Here is a 24,271-nt window from a genome sequence, read left to right as displayed (position 1 = left end):
AGCTTTGGTTGTTGGGAATAGCTCTGCAGAAAACTATAAAAAGCTATGAAAAGTTTCTTGGCTAGGGATTATGTCAATATTGCATTGATACATAATAAAGATGTTGCTTCTAATTTACTTAGAAAAAGGAAATATGGAGACTAGCCAAGCAAAGTGTCTGTGGAAGATAAAGGGAATGGAGGAATGGAGACTGGTTAGCTGTTTGCCTTTATCATTTTTCAGAATATATTAAACTAGAGGTGAAAATAACTTGGTACAAGAGTAAATTACAGATGATGTCGACTAAAAGGCCTTAAAATATAAAAGGGAATATTCAGGGAAAGTAGTATTTCATAGAAAATGCAGGTTGTTTTATATATGAGGATGGGAAAACTGAGGGACCATGTAGCAATGTGAGTTGGCTCTCTTCCTCATTCCTTAGCTGTGCTGTAGGAGCACTGCACTGGATCCGAACTTGTTTCTATTCCGGGAGAAAATCTTGGGAAAACTCTTATAAGCACCATAGCGATGTATGCACTACTGACACATTAAACTTTTGTGTCCCAGAGTACAGCAAAAATACTGTAAAAGCTTAAGTCTAATAATAGAGAAATAAATCTGTCAGGAAAACAGATAAAAAGGATATACTAAATTCTTTAAAACATAAAAGATGCTCAGCTTTTTCAAGGCAAATAAAAAATTTCAGATTAGTGAAACTGAAATATCCTCAGTGTTGAGTATGTGTAGAGGAAGACGTTGCTCATTTACATTTTCGGAGGAAGTATAAATTGATGAAACATTTCTGTAGACATTTGGCAGTGCCTACCAAAATACATGCATATGTGTGTTGATCTGACAGATTGAACCACAGGCACTTTGTGTGTGTGTGTGTGTGTGTGTGTGTGTGTGTGTGTGTGTGTGTGTGTGTGTTATACGAGAACATTCATTGTGGGATCCTTACAGTTTAAATGAAGTGTGGATATTCTCATAAGAGAAACTCTGAAGCTAGTAAAAATGTCTGTGCAAGGGAGTGGAGGCATAAGCCGGCACGGCATAATGTAGCGTGGAGAAAGATGAGCAGTGGCCCAGGTGTGGTGCACACCTTTGATCCTGGCATTCCGGGACGGACACGGGGGATGATGAGTTCAGGGCCAGCCTGGGCTTTGAGACCCAGTCTCAGAAAACCAGTAGCATAGCCAGGCGTCGTGGTGCACTCAGAGGTAAGAGCATCACTGTGAGTTTTGAGACCAGCCTGGGACTACAGAGTGAGTACCAGATCAGACTGGGGTAGAGTGGGACCCTGCCTTGGGAAAAAAATAAAATCCAATCCCCCAAAACAAACAAGCAAAAGCACCCCGTCCCCAAGTAAAACCCCAATACCAAAAATCTAACAGCAGTGTGATGGGGGAAATGGCTCACTTGATACAGTGCTTGTGGCCAAGCATGGTGACCTGAGTTTGGCTCCCCAAAGCCCACATGAAAGCTGGGGTGGTAGCTGCATGCCTGCCTCCCAGTGCTGGGGAGGAGGTGTAGAGGGGGCCTTGGGGCACACTGGCCAGCTAGTCTAGCTGAATCCATGAGCTTCAGTGAGAGACCCTGTCTTACAAAAACGCAGAGTGGTCAAGGACAATGCCCAACATTGACCTGCGGCCTCCACAGGTGCTTACACACATGTGCATGCACACACACATGAATATGCATACGGGCACCATACACACGCAGATCAGCCACAACAGCAAAGGTGGGGGGAAAAGCTGTCCTGGTGGCACAGGTCTGCAATACCAGTTCCCTGGTTGGCAGGAGGGTTGCAAATTCAAGGACTATTTGGGCCCCAAAATAAGGGCGGGGATGTGTCGTAATAGTCGAGGGCTTGTCTGTCATGTGCAGGGCCCTGTATTCAACCCACAGTACCTCCCCTGCAAAAAAGAAACAGGAAACTAACCAGTTGTTGCTGGAAAAGGAACTTGGAACTTGAGGACCAGGAACCCCCTTACTTTTTAAAAAATATTTTTAGGGCTGGAGAAATGGCTTAGCAGTTAAGGCTCTTGTCTGCAAAGCCTAAGGACCCATGTTTGACTCTCCAGATACAATTTAGGCCAGACACACAAAGGTGAGGCAAGTGCAAGGTTGCACATGCCCACTAGGTGGCGCAAGTGTCTGGTGTTCCATTATAGTGGCTGAGGCCCTGGTGTACTAATTCTCTCTCTCTCTCTAAAATTAAAAAAAGAGTAAAAAGAAAAATATTTGCTTGTGAGGAGAGGGTGCTGTAGAGAGTGAGAATGAGTGGGTATGCCAGGGCCTCTTGCTCTTGCTGCTGCAAACTACCTCCAGACATGTGTGCCACTTTGTGCATCTGGCTTTACATGGGTGCTGGGGAATTGAACCCTGGGCCAACCCAGATGGGCAAGCTTTGCAAGGAAGCACCTTTAACTGGGGAGCCATCTTTCCATCCCCCATTTCTGTTTAGACAGGACACCTTATCATAGGCCTAGCTCCATGCCTGAGCTGAATAAAAGCTAACTGCATATTTACATAATACTGATTTGTTGCAACATGTTTAGAAGTGTTTATTGCTTATTTTGTGATGCTCTTAGTCAAGTGATCTGCAAATTGATGTTGCTTCAGTTGGCAGGCACTTTTCAAACTCTAGTTTGCTTGGTTCATGTTGATGGTATCACTTTGGTAGCTCACACTGAGTTGCAAGGGTTAGTTTTGTTTAGTTAATAGAAAAATGGATAAACCTAGTTAGAGGAACTAACAGCCGTGTTTGCTTTGATCTGAACAGATATGGAGACCATTCACTGCCACCTTTTATTTCCCTGTGGGTCCAGGAACTGGATTTCTTTATTTGGTCAATTTATATTTCTTATATCAGTATTCTACACGACTTGAAGCAGGTATGTTTTCCATCATTATTTTAACTAATGTTTCTCGTATAATTTACTAATTCATATATTTAATTACTTGGAAGGATTTTGAGGGCCACTGGCATTATATAAAGAAATGGTATAGTGATAATACATACTCACTCATGACTGTTCTAAGCACTTAGGTTTTTATTTTTTAAATTTTATTTATTTACTTGAGAAAGAGAGAGAGAGGTAAAGAGGCAGATAGAGAAAGAGAATGGGTGCACCAGGGCCTTCAGCCACTGCAAATGAACGCCAGACACATGTGCCACCTTGTGCATTGGCTTATGGGGTCCTTTGGCTTTGCAGACAAACACCTTAACTGCTAAGACATCTCTCCAGCCCAGCACTTAGGTTTTAAATTACAACATGAGGTATAAAGTATAGCAGTGTTATCATTTTATAGATGGAAAAAAAGGTAGATCAAATTTTTTTACCTTCCCATTACCTTAGTGGATGGGCTGTGTGTATCTCATGTAATTTGGTGGTCTCACTATTTCTGTCTCAGAGCAGTCCTTATCCTTGACTGCAAGAGTGAGATGAAGTGTATATATCTCTTAGATTGATATGGAAAGGCACTACTTTATGCAGTTAAAAGCCTAGACTCATTCTCTGTAATTAAAACACTCAATTAAAATGTATAGTCAAGATTTGATAATGTGATAGCACATTAAATATGTCTATTTGTATGATATATACTGGATAAGCAAAAAATATTTTCTTAAAAGTAGCTCGTTGAATTATTTTCTTCAAAACCTTACTGTGCTGTTGTAAGTTTTCTTATGTTAAGAATCAATAAATTGATACTGTGTGTCAAAATATGAGTGTATGTTTGTTAAGATTAAAGTATTTTTAGAACTTTTGTTAACTTTAGAGATTTCATAAACCTGCTGGTACTTACTTATTACTTAGTTCAGGTTAGAGGATTTTGAGTCACCCTTAAATCTTAAGTCTGCTTATACATTTGAAAATAATGAGTCAATCTCATAGCTGCACAGATGGGCATTTGGTACCAAATAGAGCTTTTTCTTATGTTGACATGTGTGAGTTTTTTTTAAAGAAAGAAAGAAATTGTATTAATACAAAATGGAAGCATAGGGTGGGGTCACAGACTGTTACTGTTAGGAGCCTCCTAGATCTTTCTGTGAGTTTTCTGTGAGATGAAGAGCAGAGGATTCAAGGAAGTCTAGTGGCTTGGCTGAAGTGGAACTGACAGCTAGGCCTCTCTCCACTGCATGGCGCTGCCCTTGGGCCTCCCAGACGTGTGCTTCTCAACCCTCTCGTCCAGTTCCCGATGGTGCCGATCACTCAGCATTCTGCCTGTCAGTATAACTCAGCAGATGATTGAGTTGTTACAGTAATTTTTATTTTGTATATCAATGTAGTGAATTCTAGATGAAGTGTGAAAGATCCCTGATCAGCTAGGTCATACAACCAGCTAGGTTATTATAGAGAAGCCTCAAACATATACAAAAACAAAGAAAAAAAGTTAATGGAGCCTTATTATTTTTCTTGAGAAAAATTTGCATGAAATTCATTTTAGCCATTTAAAAATACTTATTCTGAGAGAGGAAGAAAGAGAGAGGCAGTAGAGAGAGATCAAGAGAGAGAATGGACATGCCAGGGCCTCTAGCCACTGCAAATGAGCTCCAGATACATGTGCCACCTTGTGCATCTGGCTTACGTGGGTGGGTATTGGGGAATGGAACCTGGGTCCTTAGGCTTCGTAGGCAAGCACCTTAATTGCTACGCCATCTCTCCAGCCCCTCATTTTAGCCATTTTAAAGTATAAAATTAACAATGGTTTTTAGTACATTCATAATGTTACACAGCTTCCTCTACAGGTCCCGAGTGTTTTCATCATCATCCCCCACCCCCAGTAAACCCAAGGGAATTGCTATGCATCTCTCTTCCACCCCAGTCCTCTGCCATTAGTCACCATTGTGTGTAGATTTGCCTGTGTGGACCAGTTCCTTTGACCTTCCTGACCAGCTTCTTTCACTTGCCATGTCTTCAGTAGTTATCCAAGTAGTGTGTAGTGTGAATGCCTATGTGACTGTCACCCGCCTCTAATAGTTGTCTCAAAACAAGTCTTGTTTACCCTCAGTTGTTTGAATCAGAATGCCAAGTATGATTATTTCACTCATAAATACTTCTCTAAGTTTCTGAAATAAGGCCTTAAAAGATCTATCTAACAGTATTTTTTTAAAAAAATTAAAAAATATTATTTATTTATTTGAGAGAGAGAAAGAGGCAGAGAGAGAGAGAGTGAGAGAGAGGGGGGGGGATGAATGGGTGCACCAGGGCCTTCAGCCACTGCTAACAAACTCCAGTTGCATTGCCCCTTGTGCATCTGGCTTATGTGGGTCATGGAGAGTTGAACCGGTATCCTTTGGCTTTGCAGGCAAATGCCTTAATCGCTAAGCCATCTCTCCAGCCCACTAATAGTATTTTTAAGTTAAATCTAAATTGTGATAGTTTGTGATCAATGTTAACTTTTATCATCTCTTGCTTCTTCAATCTGTTTACCCATCTTTATTAAGTTGGTCAGGTAATACAAGCTAATTTGTTACATTGCTCTACATGACTAGTATGTAAGAAGTCTGTGAGATGATGATGAGGCCATTGATCATGCTGACACTGAGGGGCATGTGGGGTACATAGTCGCCCCTCTGTATCTGCAGGTTCCACATCTTCAGATTCAATCAACTGCAAATAGAAAATGCTGCTTCTGTACAGATCTGTTTCTTGTCATTATTTCCTAGCCATGTATTATGGCAGCCGTTGTTTACATAGCATTTACATCGAATTGGGTATTATCAGTAATCTGTAGGGACACTTAATGTATCTGAGAGTATACATGCAGGCTCTGTGCAAAGCTAGACCATTTGATGGAAAGGATGTGAACATTTACAGATTCTGTTTAACCCTTTCATCTCACAGATGCCCTGGACACCAAGGAGTGATGGCAGTTCTTATCCCATACAACCCCCCCACCTAAGTTTAAAGGGCTTTTAGGGTGTACACAGAATTGTTGAGTCTTCCTCTCCTCTAAAGGAAACTATACCTATTAGTGGTCATTCCCCATGCTCATTCAACCCTTCTGCCCTGCATCATGTAGGAAGTGACTAACTTCTGCCTGTGCCTCTTTAGATGTGCCTATTTCCAATTTCTTTTTTTTTTATTTTTTTTTTTGTTCATTTTTATTTATTTGAGAGCAACAGACAGAGAAAGAGGCAGGGAGGGAGGAAGGGAGAGAGAGAGAGAGAGAGAGCGAGAAAGAATGAGAGAGAGAGAGAGAGAGAAAGAATGAATGGGCACTCCAGGGCTTCCAGCCACTGCAAACAAACTCCAGATGTGTGCGCCCCCTTGTGCATCTGGCTAATGTGAGTCCTGGGGAACTGAGCCTTGAACCGGGGTCCTTAGGCTTCACAGGCAAGCGCTTAACTGCTAGGCCATCTCTCTAGCCCCCGTTTCCAATTTCTTATCAATGGAACCATGTCATATGATCTTTGGGGACCGGCTTCTGTCACTTAGCATGATATGGTTTTAAAGTCTCTTCACAGCTTGTAGCTGTATTGTATCTTCTTTCTTTTTGTCACATGCATCCTGTTATGTGGATTAGACCACACTTGACTTGGGATCATTTCTTGGGTCTTATTGAATAATGCTGCTGTGAATGTTACTGTAGAGGAAGGTTTTTTTTTTTTTTTTTCTCTTTTGAGATAGGATCTCATGTAGCACAGGCTGGCTTTAAACTCCTCATATAGCTGTTGAACTCATCATTCTCCTGCCTCAGTCACCCAACTACCACCATGCCCAGTTTAGAGAGGAATTTTTGAGATTGTTCATTTTTTAAAATATTTTATTTATTAATTTGGGAGAGATACAGAAACAGACGGAGAGAGAGAGAGAGAGAGAAAGAGAGAGAGAGAGGGAGAGAATGGGCATGCCAGGACCTCCAACCACTGCAAATGAACTCCAGATGCATGTGTCCCTTGTGCATCTGGCTTATGTGGGTCCTGGGTAGTCGAACCTGAGTCCTTTGGCTTTGCAGCCAAGCGCCTTAACCACTAAGCCATCTCTCCAGCCCTGAGATGATTCTGTTTAACCCTTTCACTTCACAGACAAGAACACTTGTCTAAAGTAGTTGTTAGGTATCTCAAAGGTCACAAAGCTATTTGAAATAACACAGCTGTGAGTGGGAGCCAGGTTTCCTGATTCTTCATTTTCTCTCCACCCTGTATCCTCAAGTTAATATACCACCTACAAATTTTCCTGCCTGGCTGAATTGTTAAATATGTAGCAGCGTTGGCTTAAGAAATTTCTGTTTGAACTGTAGGGCTACATACAAATTGAGTCAATCGTAAATTCCCTGTTGCAGCCATGCCAGATAAAGTAGCACTATAGTTTATGTGATTACATAGTCTTAAGCATCAGCCTAAAGAATCCTCAGAAATCACAAAGCCAGAGCCACACCAAAGAAGCACAACTGTTAAGTTTTGTTAACTCTCAGCCCTGATTCATCACAGTGATCCTCTAGTATTAAACATCCTTAACACTGGCTCAAGTGTGCCTCTGAGGTAACGAGATAAAGGAGACGAGAAGAGACTTGCAGGGATCCTCCCCACCCCCGTGTCGCATCCCTGTGGTAGTGTGTGGCAGAAGGAAAGCAGCTCTGAGCCTGAGTGACTTCATAGTCATGTCTTCTCCTTTCCCTGTTTCTCCTCAAGTCTTCTGAGTGAAGGTGTTCGGAATTGCCCTCAGAGTAGAGCTTGGCTACTTTGGGGTAACCTGCCTAGTAACAGCAGCCTAGCCAGTGGTGTATGAAGAGTGGTGAGCTGGCAGTTAGGCTTTACCCTGCTTCAGACTTACAGGGAACCCCAGACCTGCCTCTGTTGCACCTCACAGGTGCAGTGTAAGGAGAGAGCGTCAGAGGCCGAGGAAAGGTTTGGCTTCCCTTTTACACCCTGCTTTCCAGTGTTTTCCCTTGCTTGGATGCAAAGCTGTGGAAAACAGAGGGTGCAGCTTCTCAGAGTAGAAGCACTAACAACAGCTACAGTGGCTGTCCTTACTGTCATAATAATCCTAAGCTCCTGGCATAGTCACGCTGTAGGAGACCGAGTGGAAGGCAGAGCAGACTCCTTCTTGACAAGCTTGTGACTACAGGCCGGAGACAGGAATTAACCAGTATCCCAAGTGTATCCATTAGAGCCCTGAAGGAAGGCTGGGCGGGGATTGAAGAGTCCTCCCTGGAGTCTGGGATGGGCTCTGTAGCTCTGCAATTGGCCATCCCTCCTTGAGTCTGTTAGCCCACAGCAGGCAGAGTGTGTGGCTTTCTGGAAGTTGGGAGAATATAAATTAACCTTACTCAGGTGCCTTTGGCTTGGGGTTTTATTGCTATGGTTTATTAGGTGTTTATAAAAATTCATTTTTCTTGAGAGGAGTGACTTTTACAATATTCATGGTTTGATTTTCTGTATAGTTTTTTGAAGTGTGTTTCTTTTACAGACTTCCAAAATTCTAAACTATGTCATTTGGCTTATTTTTATTTCTAGGAGCTTTTGATGGGAGGCCAGCCGACTATTTATTCATGCTTCTTTTTAACTGGATTTGCATCGTCGTATCCTTCAGTATTATTTTGGGCCCAAATGAACCTGTTTTCTCTCTTTTTTCCTTCAGGTTTGGGGAACTAGTAATCTATAAAAATTTCAATTCACAGGTTACCCTTTCAACTATAGCTAATAAGTGTTTGAGATTCTTTTCTTCTAATATTTAATCTTATTTTTATTTTTATTTTGTTTTTTTGAGGTAGGGTTTCACTCTAGTTCAGGCTGACCTGGAATCCACTATGCAGTCTCAGGGTAGCCTCGAACTCATGATGATCCTCCTACCTCTGCCTCCCAAGTCCTGGGATTAAAGGTGTGTGCCACCACATCTAGTTTATTTTTATTGTTTTGATCTTTTTTTATTGACAACTTCCATAATTGCAGACATTAGACCATGATAATCCCCCCACTTTCCAAATTGTTTGTTTATTTATTTGAAAGAGGCAGGAGAGGCAGATAGAGAATGGGCACACCAGGGCCTCCAGCAGCTGGAAACTTTGCATCTGGCCTACATGGGTCCTGGGGACTTGAACCTGTATCCTTTGGCTTTGCAGGCAAGTGCCTTAACTGTTAAGCCTGAAGAAGCTATTGTAACCGTACAGACTTTAAGCGCTGCATTCTCTCACCATTTTCTCTGTGGGTTCCCCCTGCCCCACTCCCCGTTTAATTGAGTTTTATTACTGCTCCCTACTCCTCTCCTGGTTCTCTTTCTCCTGGAGGACAGCTTGTGGACTGAAGCACAAAGAGATTACATACTAAGAGGCTGCTTTCAAAATCCTTTTGGGGTCCTAAGTAGTAATTTGGTTCCTCCACAAGGTGCCCCACTCTGGGCACAGTCTGTATCTCTGCTCTTTTTTTTTTTTTTTTTTTTTTTTTTTTGGTGAACCACTGTTGTTAGCCCCCCTCCAACTGGTGGCTCTTAGAACTGATGAGAGCAGCTCAGAAAATGGATTTCATCCATGCTGTGTGTGGAGCCGTTATTTCTTTCAGAGACACAGGCATCTCCATCCTCTTCTGGAAGGGGGAGATGCTAACATGTGTCAGGGCACCACAAAGAGGCCACCAGGCGACTAAGTGAGTCTTGCTGAGGCTGTTAATTCTACATCTCCTGCTAGTACAGTGCAGCCTAATGGAATATTCATGATCAGTGATTAGTGCCTCTGTGTTTTCCAATGTCTGAGTAATCTGAATGACAGAAAAGTGTTTTCCTTTGGAACACTGGAATGAAATTAACTTCCAGTGGTGGTGGGGGAGAAATAACCAGATTGACCCTGACAGGTACAGAATACTTTGGTTTCTGATCTTTAACTTTACAAACCAAGATCACTGGCTTAGCAATGGATATGCAGGTAAGTTATTTTAAACTACCTGCCCTTCTGTGTTTCAGACTTAAGAGTTAATAGCCTTTAATAGAAGTTGAGATTGTATTCACTTTGTGGTTGGTTATCTGCTATCTTGAATTTCAAGAATGATAGCTGTAGTTTTGAATGTCATGTCAGTTAAACCTTTCAAGCTCGCACGTGAGTTAGTGAAATTAGTGCTTTTTTTGTTCATTTCTGTGTTAAGTATTCTGTTTGAACACAAAAAATAATAGTTATACAATATCTTCTAGGCATGTGTAAGGCTATGTATGTATCCTTTAAAAATGGAGATCATGTGGTTAAGAAAAGCCTATTTTTGCGAATAATAGCTTGAACTGATATTTCCGAATGCATCTAAAAATAACACAGTTGTATTCAGTGTAGGATTTTTATTCATCGTGTGATAAATAATAGGACTATTTATAATTCCTTGGAGGAGAGAGTAAAGGGCGTCACCACTCAGCCAAGCCTCTGAAGAGCGGCGCGTTTCACTCGTGACTTCTCTTGCAGTTACTGATGATCCCTCTGGTTATGTCGGTGCTTTATGTCTGGGCGCAGCTCAACAGAGACATGATCGTATCGTTCTGGTTTGGAACGCGATTTAAGGTATTTAGTGGGTAAAACTTTTTCATTTATCTGTGGAAATCCTTTTTCAGCCCAAAGATACACTTTCTGACTCTGCCAGAAGAGGTCACTGCAGAGCAGTGTACCACGGGCAAGCCCCTGCGGTCCCTCCTGCCAGCTCCCTGCCAACCCAGAGTCCTTTGCTGAGTGTTGTTACTTCCCCACCCCCCAAACCTCAGGCTACTCAGGGTGATCGTGTGTGTATGTGTGTGTGTGGGGGGGTGGGGTGGTGAGAGAGAGAGAGACAGACAGACACATGAAGAGAATGCAAGCAGGAATTCTGCCACATGCAGTCTGTAATCACTGCATGCCTTGTTAGGTACTTAACCCTTTAGCTAAGACAGTGCCTTCTGACAGCACCTGATACCACATTTTCCTCCTTATCATCTGCTTTCCTCGTGTAGATTCTACCCATTGTAGAACTGTATTATGTGAGTCTCCTGCCTGGAGGTAGTCGTGGCTCTGGACTTCTACAGTGCTTGGTGTTATCACAGTACTGACCTCATTTATCCCTAAAGCTATTCACGTGTAACCTCCTTTTTACTAATTGGTGAATTTCCTTGGCAACATTTCTAGCCTTCAGAGTGAGATCTTGACTATGGTACTGGGCTCAGATGTCATATTCATCTGGAGAGCCGTTGTACTTGGGAGGGGATTGGTTCAAAGCATTGATACATAGTGAGAATAAAATTCAAGTTAGTTATTTGTGACAGTTTGCTGGTTGGAGTGTTAGGACAACTCTGCTTTGGGTGATGTCTTCAGTAGCATTCATAGGACACTTGTCTCCATTCTGAAGCTCTTGGCACACTCTCAGCAGGGTGTGCATTGCATTTGAACTATGGATAATAACTGCACTTAAAGATACACAGACAAGCGTGGTTTAGGGTAGGAAGTGTTGAGTGTTAGATGGTGCTAGATCGATCTGGGAAACTTGGCCGTGACCTAAAAGGTTTGTAGAAATCCCTGATTAGTCTGTCCTTTCCCATTCTCAGCCCCCAGGTGTAGCAGTTCACATTTGTGTCTGCTTTTTCCTAGGCCTGCTATTTACCCTGGGTTATCCTTGGATTCAACTATATCATCGGAGGCTCGTAAGTTATATTCGATTGGTTTATCTGGAAATTGATCTTTGGGAAACTCCATTAATTTTTATCTTTTTTCTCTAATCCTTTAAAAATGCTAAAGTCTCAATATTGATGTGTTTGGCCTCATAGAACAATGACCCCTTGATGTAATTGGCTAAATTGCAGGCTTTTAACACCTTTCACATTGAGTGGTTTTAATTGTGTTAACACATCATTAGACACAGTGCGCTTCTGCATATATTTATTTGAATAAATACGTATTTCTGGATTCAGTATCCAGACTGAGCAAGTGAAGACCTAGTTTGTGTTGACTCCTATAAGAGCTGTCTAGAAAATTGCTATCTTTTATTTGTAAGGCATTTCCAGAGTGCCTTGGAAATGTCACACAATCATAGAAATAGAGATTCTCAGCTCAGAAAGGAGTTTTGGAAATAGTTTGGTGAAGGCCAAATTTCTGCTCTCCTGGTCTGGAATTACAACTGGAACATGGGAAACTATTTCTTATATCCAAGATGTACTATTATTCTAAGACTACCATTTCTTATACTACAGAATATTTTCAAGAGTTTAATAGATTTTGATAGTACGAAGTCTTCTTATAGGTGACATACTTACCCCATGTGGTCCTGACTTCTGTATGTTGCTAGGAAGGAGTGTGTGAATTGAGCAAAAACTTAAAACTAGAGCATAATGTGTTTTGAGCTTGGTAGGGCCCAGTCTGAGAGAGCTGCAGATGCTAATTTGCTTGGCAAGAATCCTGTTGCAGGTGAAGATAAAGAAAGCTGTGTAATAGCAGTGGTGGATCTGTTAAGTCTTGAGCTGACTTCTGTGTAAGCCCTGGACCTGAAGGATGGTGTTTTAGGACACAGGGTGAAGGTCAGCTTTCCTAAGCCGTTTCTGTGTCTCTTACCCTCAGGGATACCAGAGGCAAGAGAGTCACTTTTAATGGCCCTAGGAACAGGAGAACAGACACTGTCCATCCTTCCCTCACTTCTCTACTCTTGTCCTGTTTTATAGACATGGGTTTGTAACTGAAAAGACTCAAGCTTGCTTTGGAGCTTCCCCAGGTCCTGACGTTGACGGGAACAAGAGTAGTATTTTGAGGCTGGAGAGATGGCTTAGTGGTTAAGCGCTTGCCTGTGAAGCCTGAGAACCCTGGTTCGAGGCTCGATTCCCTAGGACCCACGTTAGCCAGATGCACAAGGGGGTGCACATGGCTGGAGGCCCTGGCGCGCCCATTCTCTCTCTGTCTGCCTCTCTCTCTGTCACTCTCAAATAAGTAAAAATAAACAAACAAAAAATTAAAAGAGAAAGAGTAGCATTTTGAGGATGGGGTGCAGCTTGAAAGAGAGTTGGGGCCACTGGCCTGGGAGAGCGGCGGCCTCATTGGTTCATCAGGCCTGATAGTCCCTCTTCCTGAGAATGCATTTGTCACTGGGGTCGTGACAGGGCCGGTTGTAGAGCTGGCGCTGGCAGGGAAGGGACTAGTGGGCGAAGCCTCGCTTCCCCATGCTGTCAGTTAAAACATGGTGCATCTCACTGTTTCGCTTGCATGCCTTTTAACTGCTTTGACTCTCTCTTTGCAGGGTGATCAATGAGCTAATTGGAAACCTTGTTGGACATCTTTATTTCTTCCTAATGTTCAGATACCCAATGGATTTGGGAGGAAGGAATTTTCTGTCCACGCCTCAGTTTTTGTAAGTATTGTTTCTCCTCTGATCGAACTTTGTGCTGTCCTGTGGTCTCCTGTGGATCCTGCTCGCAGAGCCATGAGGAGACAGCTGAGCTCCCTCTGCAGTGGTGAAGTGTGAGCTCGTGAAGGACCTGGTCTACTGTCACTGGAAGTCAGGGATTGACCCTTCCTGACTTCTTCTAGCTTGGCGCCCTTGGCTATGCCCATCTGTCACGGGAGGGGGATCAGCCGTGCTAAACAGGCTGAAGTAGCTAAAACCACTGCAGATGCCGAGCAGTGGGCAGAGGGACAGGCGGAGTGGAGGGTGCTAGCATGTCCCTTCTTGGAATGTCAGCTTTATGCATGGTGTTGGCTGAGGATAGAGCTCATTGATTGCAATTTTAAAACAACCAAAAAGAGATTTTTGTTTTGGTCTATTTGAAGACATAGGGTCTTGCTATGTAGCTCAGGTTGCCCTTAAGCTCTTCATCCTCCTGCTTTAGTCTCAGATGCTGGGATTATAGATGTGCTGTTGCCATACTGGGCTCAAATTTGTATATTGAACATAACAGAGTAGACATGTTGTAGACCTTTCCGAGTTGTAATGAGAGACAAAGGTAAAATGAGGTTTGTGTGCTCCCAACCTCCTGGGGGCGTGTCCCTGTGCTTGTAAGGCTGGCGGAGATGAAGAGGCTGGCGGCAGCGGCTCATGGGGTTTGAATGCCGTTCCCCTCGTGTGACGCTGCTTCTCCTTCTCCTTCTCCCCCTCCCCCTCTTCCTCCCCTCTTCCCTTCTCCTCCCCTTCTCCCCTCTCCTCTCCCCTCCCCCTTTCAGCTCCCCCCTTCTGAGAGAGAGAGCAAGAATGAGAGAGAGAATGAATTGTCATGCCAGGGCCTCCATCCACTATAATGGAACTCCAGATACATGCACCACCTTGTGCATGTGTGACCTTGTGCATCTGGCTTACGTGGAATCTGGCAGTCGACCTTGGGTCCTAGGCTTCATAGGCAAGCGCCTTAACTGCTAAGCCAGCTCTCCAGCCCTCATGTACCACTTTTGATACTGGTCATCCAAGTCTGAGGAGGAGCTGCCTCGGCCTCAGGACTGGATGCGGCATGGCACGTGGCTGGGAGTGCAGTGGGACTTAATAAAGGCCATGCGCCTGATGTTGAGGGGAGGATGGTGGCCGAGCGGAGCCGCTCACACTTGAGTGTGTAAGCAGCATGGCCGTTCTGTCAGTACAGCGAGGGGCTGTTGGAGAGGGGACCAGTTAATTACCATCTGGGTGTCACAGCCTGTCTGACAGTCACACTTAATCTCATGTTGGGGATATGCAGTAATCACTTGCATTGAAGAGCTTTGAAAACAGTAAAACGGCCCTCTTGCATCTTGTGCCTTTTAACGTTCAGCAGTTCTGTCGTTTGCTTTCCGTGGGTCAGTGGGAACAGTCACACTCGGATAGTGCTCTCCTCCGTCCCACCTAGGTCAGGGGCGCACTTGTGGAAGACTTCATTTTTATTTATTTGTTTAAATACTTTAATCAAATTAAATTAATTTATTTGAGAGAAGCAGAGAGAGAGAGAGAGAGACAGACAGACAGACAGACAGACAGACAGAGAATGGGCATGTCATGGCCTCTAGCCTCTGCAAATGAACTCCCTACGCATGCACCCCCTTGTGCATCTGGCTTACATGGGTCCTGGGGAATTGAACTTAGGTCCTTTGGCTTTGCAGGCAAGTGCCTTAACCACTAAGGCATCTCCTCAGCCCATGGGAGACTTTAAAGTGTGAATTATGTATATAGAAAATACTATAGTTTTTTGTTTGTTTGTTTTTTGAGGAGAGGGGAGCAGGATTTTCTGCTGGCTGAGGATTTGTCATCCTCTTGTCTCAGCCTCCTGAGTGCTGGGATTACAGGTGTGTGCCACCACACTTGACTGTATATTATTTAAAAGGGAAGAGCTAAGCTATAGAAATCTAAGATGGTCTGTCAGTATTGTGCATTGCATTGAAAATGCAGCTCCATCTTTTCCTCTATCCAGTTAACCTTCCATTTGAAGTGGTCACTGTCTTTTCGGGGAAGGAGTCTGAAAGTATTAGGAGTGAAGCGGATTGCTGCCAGTCACTAACTTCTGTGCTTTCCCAGCAGCAGTTCTGTAGTGAAGTCAGGAGTACAGGGTGCTGGCTTGTTGAATTCTGACTGTCACTTTTGAAGAGCGTCATACAATTTTGCCTCAGTTTTCTTGTTTGTAAACTAAGGGTGCTACTAGCTGGGTGGACACCTGTAATCGCTGAGACAGGGGGCTCCCAAGTTTAAGACTCACCTCGGTAACCTAGACTCTGTCTTCAAGACAACTCTTAGACACAGGCCCGCAGGTGTTGCTTAGTGGTTAGTGCATTCCTAACGCTCTTGAGACCCTGGATTCAACTCTCAGAGCTGTTAAACAATAGGAAAAAGCAGGTGGGGGGGGGGATAGTGGTAGCTTAAGTGCTCCTTGGCGGTGAGGTCACAGTATAGCTGCCTTAGTGTAAGGTTGTGCTTGTCAGGTGCTCTTATGGGGTGTCACCTGTCACAGCTTGTTCTGAGCACCAAAGAAGGATTTAAACAGGGGCATCAGTTCATGTCTTGCAGCACAATTTTAAACTTCAGGATCTGATAAGTAGAATAGGCTTACATGCATTATTAGTTTACTAGTGATGCAGACAAGGAAGAAAATAGTTGGAAAATATTATTGAGAGCAAGACTTGGGTGAAGTTTTCTTAACTGTCCTAAGACTCCTAAATTATTAATTTACCAGGTAAGAGATCATTTACTGTAGTTGGGCCTCGGTTTGCTATCATCAGAGATAGGAAGAAGTAATTGGAAGGCATGACTAGTAAACTTTAGAAATCACTCAGAACTCCAAGATAGAAAGTCTCTGCCCCAAGCGTCCTTGACAGACTGTGCTTGAGAGTAGGTGGAAATGAGGTGCATGGCTCAGACGTGCTGCCTGTGGATTTGTTCTGAAGGTGAGTTTATTTGTATCCTTTGGTTCACCTTGACCCGTATGTAGATCCATTGTGGATCTAGCAGTGCTTCTTTCTAGCTGTTGGGATTGTGGGCATATTTGTTTGTTTCCATATTGCTGTGCATGAATTACTTTTATAATCAGTGAAAAAAAAAAACACAGAAAATGTTGAGAGTGCGAACGTAAGTGAAAGCTTGATAAAGTTAAGAAACATGAAAAGCAAATGCCATCTGTGGTCAGGTTTCGTGTTAAGTTTTGAGAAGTAAGGTTTAAGAAGACATTGTCCCTGACTTCTTTCCTCATGACAGATGCTATGGGAGCCCCCAGGGCAGGGAGATGGTGTGAAAATGACTTTGTTCTCCTGTCTTTATTTCTTCTCTCTCACCCAGGTACCGCTGGCTGCCCAGCAGAAGAGGAGGGGTGTCGGGGTTCGGTGCGCCCCCTGCTAGCATGAGGCGAGCTGCTGATCAGAATGGTGGAGGTGGGAGACACAACTGGGGCCAGGGCTTCCGGCTCGGAGACCAGTGAGGAGCGGCCCTGGCCTGCCCACCGCCGCTCCGCGCAGTCCGTTCCTCCCAGTGCTGGGTGTGCTTGACGGCCGAGGTCTTGCTGCTGCTTTTGGACCTGACCCACACTGAATGTAGTCTTTCTGAACAAGACAACATTTTTTAAATCCTGAGGGAAATACAAGTGTTCCTCACGTTTCATGATTCTCATTCAGTCCTTACCGCTGTGGAGAACAAGTATCGCCCTGCAGATCGCAACACTGACTCTTGGTCTGGTGTCTTCTTTTTCTCCCTTTTCGTCCGAATGATGAGCTGAGCGTCTGGGGTAGGGGAACCAGACCCTGTCAAAAGGAATCTTGCCTCTTTCTTGCACACATGCCTCCCTCCAACTTTTCCCAGCCCCAAAGTTGTAACTAGAGTAACTCCCCACAAAATAGTTCTGTCTTTGACAAATTTATTTATTGACTTTTGCCAAAGCTGGGTCACAAAGAACTCGTTTACTCAGTCGTTTCCCCCTTTCTCAGCAGAACTGTAACAGTAGGAAGAACTGAACAGTGCATGGAGAGCTTTCTTGGCCTCTGGGACTGTACCAGCCTGGCAGCACTTGCAAGCACTTGCCTCCTCTTGAGATGCTGTCATGAGAAAACACCACTGAGTCAGTGAGGACCTGACCTGGTGGTGGTGAGGCTCAAGGGTTGTTGCTAGGCAGCTTTTTTTCCCAAGCTAAGTGATCAAAACCACAGTGGAGTTGCTTCATGGAGGTGACATTTAAATGTGGTCCTTTGATTTCCTCTGTAGGGTGTACTGGTTTTACACACCCAGGGCCCTTGTGGGGTGGTGTGAAAGAAGGTTTCAGATCACACTGGCCACACAGGTACCCTGCGATAGGCCTCTGGGGTTCACTCTATTTCAGCCTCATTCTGGATATGTGTGTGACCCTTGAGTTAGTGGAGGGGAGAGCTTCAGACTTTTTCTCTTCTCTCTTTTTGCTCCTCCCCCTCTTTTTTGTCCCTGTCCTTTTTTGGTTTAGTGCTTCAGTTAATTGTGAGGGAATTACAGCTCCTCTTAATGCATAGATCATTTTTAAAGCTAATGTAAGCACATCTGAGTGAGTCACACATAATTTTGGGTTGCAATGGCTTTAGAATAATTTATATCTGAAGATCTTTATTATTTTGAGTCATGAATGTATACACTTTGTGAATCAGACCAGCTTGAATGCCCACAACTCCCTTTTCATAGGTGGGCTTTTGCCACCAGAACTCAGCCCTTCACCAAATAAAGTTTTCTGAAGGCTGCGTACGGTGCCTCATCAAGTTACTTACACTTGGGTCTGGACGAGGACTGCTGGGAGCCGTGGGAAGTGGCTGCAATGCTTAGCATCTACTAAAGGTTTTGAAATTTTGGTCAGGTCTTTAATCGTGCCCTAACAGTATGACTTTTCTTTCCTCACTTATTAAAACTGTGATGTTTGTTATATTACGGAATGGGCGTTTGAAAATGAGCTCTTCGTTTCTAATGAAGTTTGCGTGTACTTCTCCATATTTAATTTATATGATAAACTGTTAGGTTGAGAGGCTGACTCTAAACGGTCAGGCTGTTCTGTTGACCTGTGGATGAAATAAAATGTGCTTGTAAAATTCGAGAAGCCATTCTTCCTGTCACCCTGCATGTGCCCTCACCATACAGGTGGCGGCTTATCCTGTGTGGAAGAGGAGGGCGCCACAGGGACTGGAGCTTCTCCTGAGCTCCACACGCCTGGCTGCCCGGGGAGCACTGGCCTTCCTGAAGGTGTGCCACCACTTAGAGCTTTCTAGCGCAAGACAAGTGCTCACTGAGTCTCTTAAACGCAGTTAGGGAGCTGATAAGTTTATTGATCCTGTCTAGATGAGCAGTCTTTCTGGAATAACTTTACCAAAGCAAGCTGTTTGAGTTTTGACCTGGCAAGGTAAGACACCAATGGATTTTCCTTATGAATGGAAAAAAAAAGTCCATATTTTGTATAGCAAGCTTCCCTTTTTGTAATCTTTTTTATTGGTGAAAATTGTAAATTAAAATGTGCAACTTGAAGGTCATCTGTGTTAAGTTTCCATATATATTGCTGCTGTCTGTTATATGACCAGTCTATGCTGAATGAACGTTAGGTATGCAGTATTTTTTCTGTGGTAAGAGGGACACAGCAGACCTTTCTGGTCACTGTTTTGAATTCCTGGGTTATTTTCCCCCTTCTTCCCCTCCTGCCTCCTTCCCTTCTGATTTGTGTGTCTGTTGTGTGTTGAGATTGGATCTCACTACGTAGCCCAGGCTGCCTGCAAATTTGTCATCTTTCTGCCTCAGCCTCCCAAGTGCTGGGACTACATGCATACACCACCATCTCTGGCTTGAGAAGCAGGGTGCTTTGGATGTTTGGGTAGGGGCCGTTTAGTGTTTCACAGCATTTTTTTAGCTTTTTCCCGTGGGCTGGAAGCTTGGAACTATCGAATGGTCTAGTCCTTTCCTGTGTAACAAGCACAGAGGTTAGAAAGCAAATGCTGTGGCATTCCTGAGCGTTGTCCTGAGGGCGCACCGAGCAGTCCTTGAGATACACTCATTCCTAGCTGTGCACACCTCTTAGTAATTGGGGAACTAACGGAACAACAGGAAGGAAAGATCCTGTTTGGATGACAGCACATTGACAGTCTCATGGTGTTGCGAGCTACCCTTTGAGTAACACCCATGGAATAACAGGCAGAGTTGCAGCTTGCTGCCCAGTGAGTGAGCTCCCTTCCCACTGTGGGTTTTCAGTGGTAACGGGGCTGAGTAACTTACCCTCGGCGGGGCTGCACTCTTCCCTCACTGCCCTGGTGGGGTCATCGCAGACTGGCCTAAGCAAGATGCCTGCTGGCAGTTTGCTGCTTTTCTCTCCAGCGTGGTTCTGGGGCTGGGACTAGGGCTGATGTCCCGCTGTGTGGTTTCAGAGCAGGGCATGCCCCAGCATGTTAGCCTCATCTCGCCTCATTCTCCCCTCACAGCTGTTTTGACATGTCAGTGTCCAGTCCCAGGTGTACTCCCTATAATTTAGATTCCTAATGTATTGTTTTCTAATCTGACTAGATAGAATCATTTGGGATTTTTTTTTAAAGAGGAAAATAACCTTGTTTTCATTCCCATTCTGCGTGTTCTTAAAGTTCTTGGTGATTTGGATATTCAGTAGGCTTTGGGGCCAATACCTGTGAAATAGGCATTATTTTCCCTGTTTTTCCACATACAGGAACTTGGGACTCAGAGATTAAGGCCAGGCAGCTAGTAGGTATCAAAGACAAGCCAGGAGCCTGACCCTGCTCCTCTCCCAGTTGAGGCCTCTGCAGATGCCCGCAGGACACGGTCTGCCTTTGGGTGCTTGCTTTCTAGTGAGGCAGTGAACTTGGCCCACTGTGGTTAATCACATATTTATTAACAGAAACACAATTATAAAACCTTTCAACAAGCTGCCAGAAGTGTTTAAAACTTGTCTTGGTGGCTGGGGAGATGGCTCAGTGTAAAAGCCTTTGTTTGCAAAGCCTGTTGGCTGGGGTTCAACTTCGATTCCACAGCACCTAAGTAAAGGAAAGCCAGGAAGTTGCCCTCTGACCTTCATACGTGTACACACACACGTGAACTGTGTACGGAAGAGTTTTCCTTTTTATGAGACTGATGTGTTACCTGCTGCACTTAACAAGGCTCCTGATTTTTCCTTTTTAACTGAAAACTTTACTATATGAACATATTACAGATTGGTCCTGTTCCTGTCAGGGAATATGTTATGTTCTGTCTCCCTCACTCCCATTCATTCCGCTGAGGGCCCTCCTCAGTGGGGTTCTTAGTATTCACTGTGGGGTCTGAATGCCAAGTCCACCTTCCCACCCTGTAGTTCTGCATTCCTCCCACCTCCTCTTCTGCAGTGGCCCATACAGAGGAGTTTCCTGTTGGAAGATTGATGGGTAGTTTCAGGCTGAGGTAGGGAGAAACTTCTCTGTCGAGGAAATAGGAGGAGTGGACAAGAAATTTGGGGAATAGTAGATTGAATGGCTGAACACACAGTACAGGCAGTACAGGTAGGAAGTGGCTAGAAAAAGGCTGGCAAGTGAGCTGGGGCCTTGATCTGGACAAAACTTCTGTGTGGTGGTTTGAACTTCAATCTGCTAGTGGGGAACTATTGACAAGTAACCCACTGGGGCATAGGGGGTCTGGGTGAGGAGATAAAAGTGGCTAAGTTTCCTGCTGCTCGCTGTGGTCCAGGAGTGTGTCTGGGGGCTGGGTGGAGAAGGGCCTGGCAAGAATTGATGGAACTTCATGAGGAAGAGGGTTGCCTATGGGCAAAGGTTCCTGTTGGACATCAGGGTTCCATGTATTTGACCCATAGAAGCCAGGCTGATCTAGTTATGGTACAGTGCATTGTAGAGGATTAGAAGCTAGAAGAGCAGCCTGAAAACAGCCACCATTGGTAAGTGGATTTCTTCCTTTTTTTTTTTTGTCCTTATTTTTTCTTTTTTTAAAAAAAATTAATATTTTTATTTATTCATTTGTCAGAGAGAGAAGGAGAGAGAGAGAGAGAGAGAGAGGGAGAGAGGGGGAGAGAGAGAGAATGGGCACGCCAGGGCTCCAGCCACTGCAAATGAACTCCAGATGCATGCGCCCTCTTGTGCATCTGGCTAACATGGGTCCTGGGGAATTGAACCTGGGTCCTTTGGCTTTGCAGATGTCTTAAATGCTAAGCCATCCCTCCAGCCTTTTTTCTTTTCTTTTTTTGGTTTTTCGAGGTAGGATCTCACTTCTAGCTCAGGCTGACCTGGAATTCACTATGTAGTCTTAGGGTGGCCTTGAACTCACAGAGATCCTCCTACTTCTGTCCCGAGTGCTGGGGTGAAAGGCATGTGCTACCACACCCAGTTTGTAAGTGCATTTCTGTGGAAAAACTATATCATGAACTCCAAATCATTCAAGTTGCCAATGAACGTTTTTTAGAACTTGATTTCTTCTGGAAACAGGAACAGCTCTGAAGAAGGCCCTGGTGAGAGAGAAAGATAATTCTCTTGGTTCTGTGCCATCCCCAAGGACCTGGTTTAAACAGCCTTTTGCCAAGGAGGCATGAGTGTAGGTCTGCAGGCAAGGTTATGTGTCACTGGCACCCTAGCCTTGTCTTTGTGAGACTCCTCATGTCGTTTGCTTACATTCTCTCCCATGATCTGTATCAGGACAGGGACTTTGTGTTCATGGCTATATGCCAGGGCATAACACAGGCTTGCCACATGCAAGGTGCCTTTTTTTTTTTTTTTCCAACTCAGCTGAAACTTCCTGGGTAGCACCTTGGGTACAAATTCTGCATTATTTAAGAAGAAAATCAAAGGTCTGGTCTCTTAAGAGCACTGAAAGGTTTTGTTCATGTGAAGGAATCATAGTCCTCCGATGCAAACTAATAGAAGAATTTGGAGATACTGGGAAGAATGGGCTCAAAATTCAAAACATGTTCCTATTTAATATTTTATTTAATGTATAGATTTTACTTAATAGAATATATATATAGAGAGAGGGGGCCAGATAGAATGGGCGTGCCAGGGCCTCCAGCCACTGCAAACGAACTCCAGACACATGCACCTTGTGTACCTGGCTTACGTGGGTTCTGGGGAATGGAACCTTGGTCATCAGGCATTGCAGGCAAGTGCCTTAACTGCTAAGCCATCTCTCCACCCCCCAAACAAATGTTCTGTAAGTCCACAAAGCAGCTTCTGTCTCCCAGGTGCTGAGGAGTGTGAGTACTTGGGATGGCTGGGGTCAAAGGAGATGTCACAGACAGCAGGTTAGCAAGAACGTGGGGAAAGGTTCAGAGCAGGTTCCGTAAACTCAGCTTTCTCTCTGAGGCGTTCCCTTGAGACTGGCACAGAAACATTAGGGAGAAGAAACCTCTGTCACATTGTGGGGCCACAGAGACCCCGGGAAGGTGGGGGCACGAAAATGCTCAGAGATTACAGGACTGAACAGGCAGAAGACGCAGGGGTCGTATAGGAACTATCAAAAGCACCCAGTTTGGGGCTGGAGAGATGGCTTAGCAGTTCAGGTACTTGCCTGCAGAGCCAAAGTACCCGGGTCCGATTCCCCAGAATCCACTCAGATGCACAAGGTGGCGCATGCATCTGGAGTTCATTTGCAGTGGCTGGAAGCCCTGGCGTGCCCATTCTCTCTCTGTCTCTCTCTTAACCTCTCTCAAATAAATAAATAAAAATTAAAAATTGTGCTCAGTTTGTCATTGGAAGCCTTCACCTGATGAATTGATCTTTCAGTATGTTGGACTCTTCTCAAAGACTGCCATGGGGAGAGGGAGTGTCCTTGTTAATGAAGGGCAATCACTGTTAACTTTAAGGGAGCTTTTGCACTTTGACTGTATTTGTCTTGATTGTAGAAGTAGTAAATCCAGCTCTGAGCATGGTCTTCATTACCCCGGGTTCTCCCTGGGGGAGCCTGGACACCTTCCCGGAGATACTGAGACCTTGCAATCACGCAAGAGGAGCCTGGACCCCTTCCCGGAAATACTGAGACCTCGTGGTCGCGTAAGAGAAGCCCGGACCCCTTCCTGGAGATACTGAGACCTCATGGTCACATAGGAGGAGCCTGGCTAAGTTAAACCAAGAGAGAGCTAATTGGAGAAATAGAGAAGAACTCATTGATTCTAGGTACCCGCTGGAAATTCTCACAGTCGTGGGGAACCAGGGACCCAGGAGCAAGCATTGGTCTCAACCCCGTTAGCTCATCCTTGATTGGGTTCAAGTGCTTCTCCTTGGGGATTCAACTCCTCAGTCTCACTGGCCCAAATTGAACCTTGTACTTTTCTTGTGGCTAGGGATTCGGGAAAAACCCCTGACTGGCAGTTCTGTTCCAACTATCCACAGTGGGGGGAGAGACCATTTTCCAAAAGCCCATCAAAGTGCTCTTGCTGGAAGGAGGAGGAAATGGTGCCGGACACATAAAGATCCCCTACTAGGGCTGCATATGTCAGCCCTGGCCTCCCGGGAGGCGCCTGTGGCTTTGCTTCGCTCCAGCCTGGAAGTAAGACAATAGTTAACTTTCTTTTCTTTTTTTTTTTTTTTAAATAAATTATTTATTTATTTATTTGAGAGCGACAGACACAGAGAGAAAGACAGATAGAGGGAGAGAGAGACAATGGGTGTGCCAGGGCTTCCAGCCTCTGCAAACGAACTCCAGACGCGTGCGCCCCCTTGTGCATCTGGCTAACGTGGGACCTGGGGAATCGAGCCTCGAACCGGGTTCCTTAGGCTTCACAGGCAAGCGCTTAACCGCTAAGCCATCTCTCCAGCCCAATAGTTAGCTTTCATCCTATCCCCTGAGCTTGAACCAGGTCTTTAGCTAGCAATATACGTTTCACTGTTTGTTTCCAGTATGGATCTGTGGTTTTTGTTTGTTTGTTTGTTTGTTTGTTTTTTGAGGTAGGGTCTCACTCTAGCCCTGGAATTCACTCTGTATTCTCAGGGTGGCCTTGAACTCATGGTG

At 44.5% G+C, this 24,271-nt stretch overlaps 1 protein-coding gene across 2 annotated transcripts in view; it reads left to right on the top strand.

Annotated features, from left to right (window-relative positions):
• Derl1 (derlin 1) overlaps positions 1–18,825 on the top strand; it is a 29,849-nt gene extending 11,024 nt beyond the window's left edge. For both annotated transcript variants that reach the window (XM_004661360.3, XM_045144253.1), the window contains exons 2-8: positions 2,765–2,876; positions 8,447–8,511; positions 9,820–9,846; positions 10,369–10,464; positions 11,518–11,570; positions 13,151–13,261; positions 16,634–18,825. In XM_004661360.3, coding sequence (XP_004661417.1) covers positions 2,765–2,876; positions 8,447–8,511; positions 9,820–9,846; positions 10,369–10,464; positions 11,518–11,570; positions 13,151–13,261; positions 16,634–16,772 — 603 coding nt within the window. In that variant the 3' untranslated portion in view covers positions 16,773–18,825. The remainder of the gene's footprint in view (positions 1–2,764; positions 2,877–8,446; positions 8,512–9,819; positions 9,847–10,368; positions 10,465–11,517; positions 11,571–13,150; positions 13,262–16,633) is intronic.
• Positions 18,826–24,271: the final 5,446 nt, after the last annotated feature.

The sequence above is a fragment of the Jaculus jaculus genome, chromosome 2 (assembly GCF_020740685.1).
Source record: "Jaculus jaculus isolate mJacJac1 chromosome 2, mJacJac1.mat.Y.cur, whole genome shotgun sequence".
In the NCBI taxonomy this organism is placed as follows: domain Eukaryota; kingdom Metazoa; phylum Chordata; class Mammalia; order Rodentia; family Dipodidae; genus Jaculus; species Jaculus jaculus.
The sequence above is the reverse complement of the archived record's forward strand: the minus strand, read 5'-3'. Positions and strand labels throughout refer to the sequence as shown.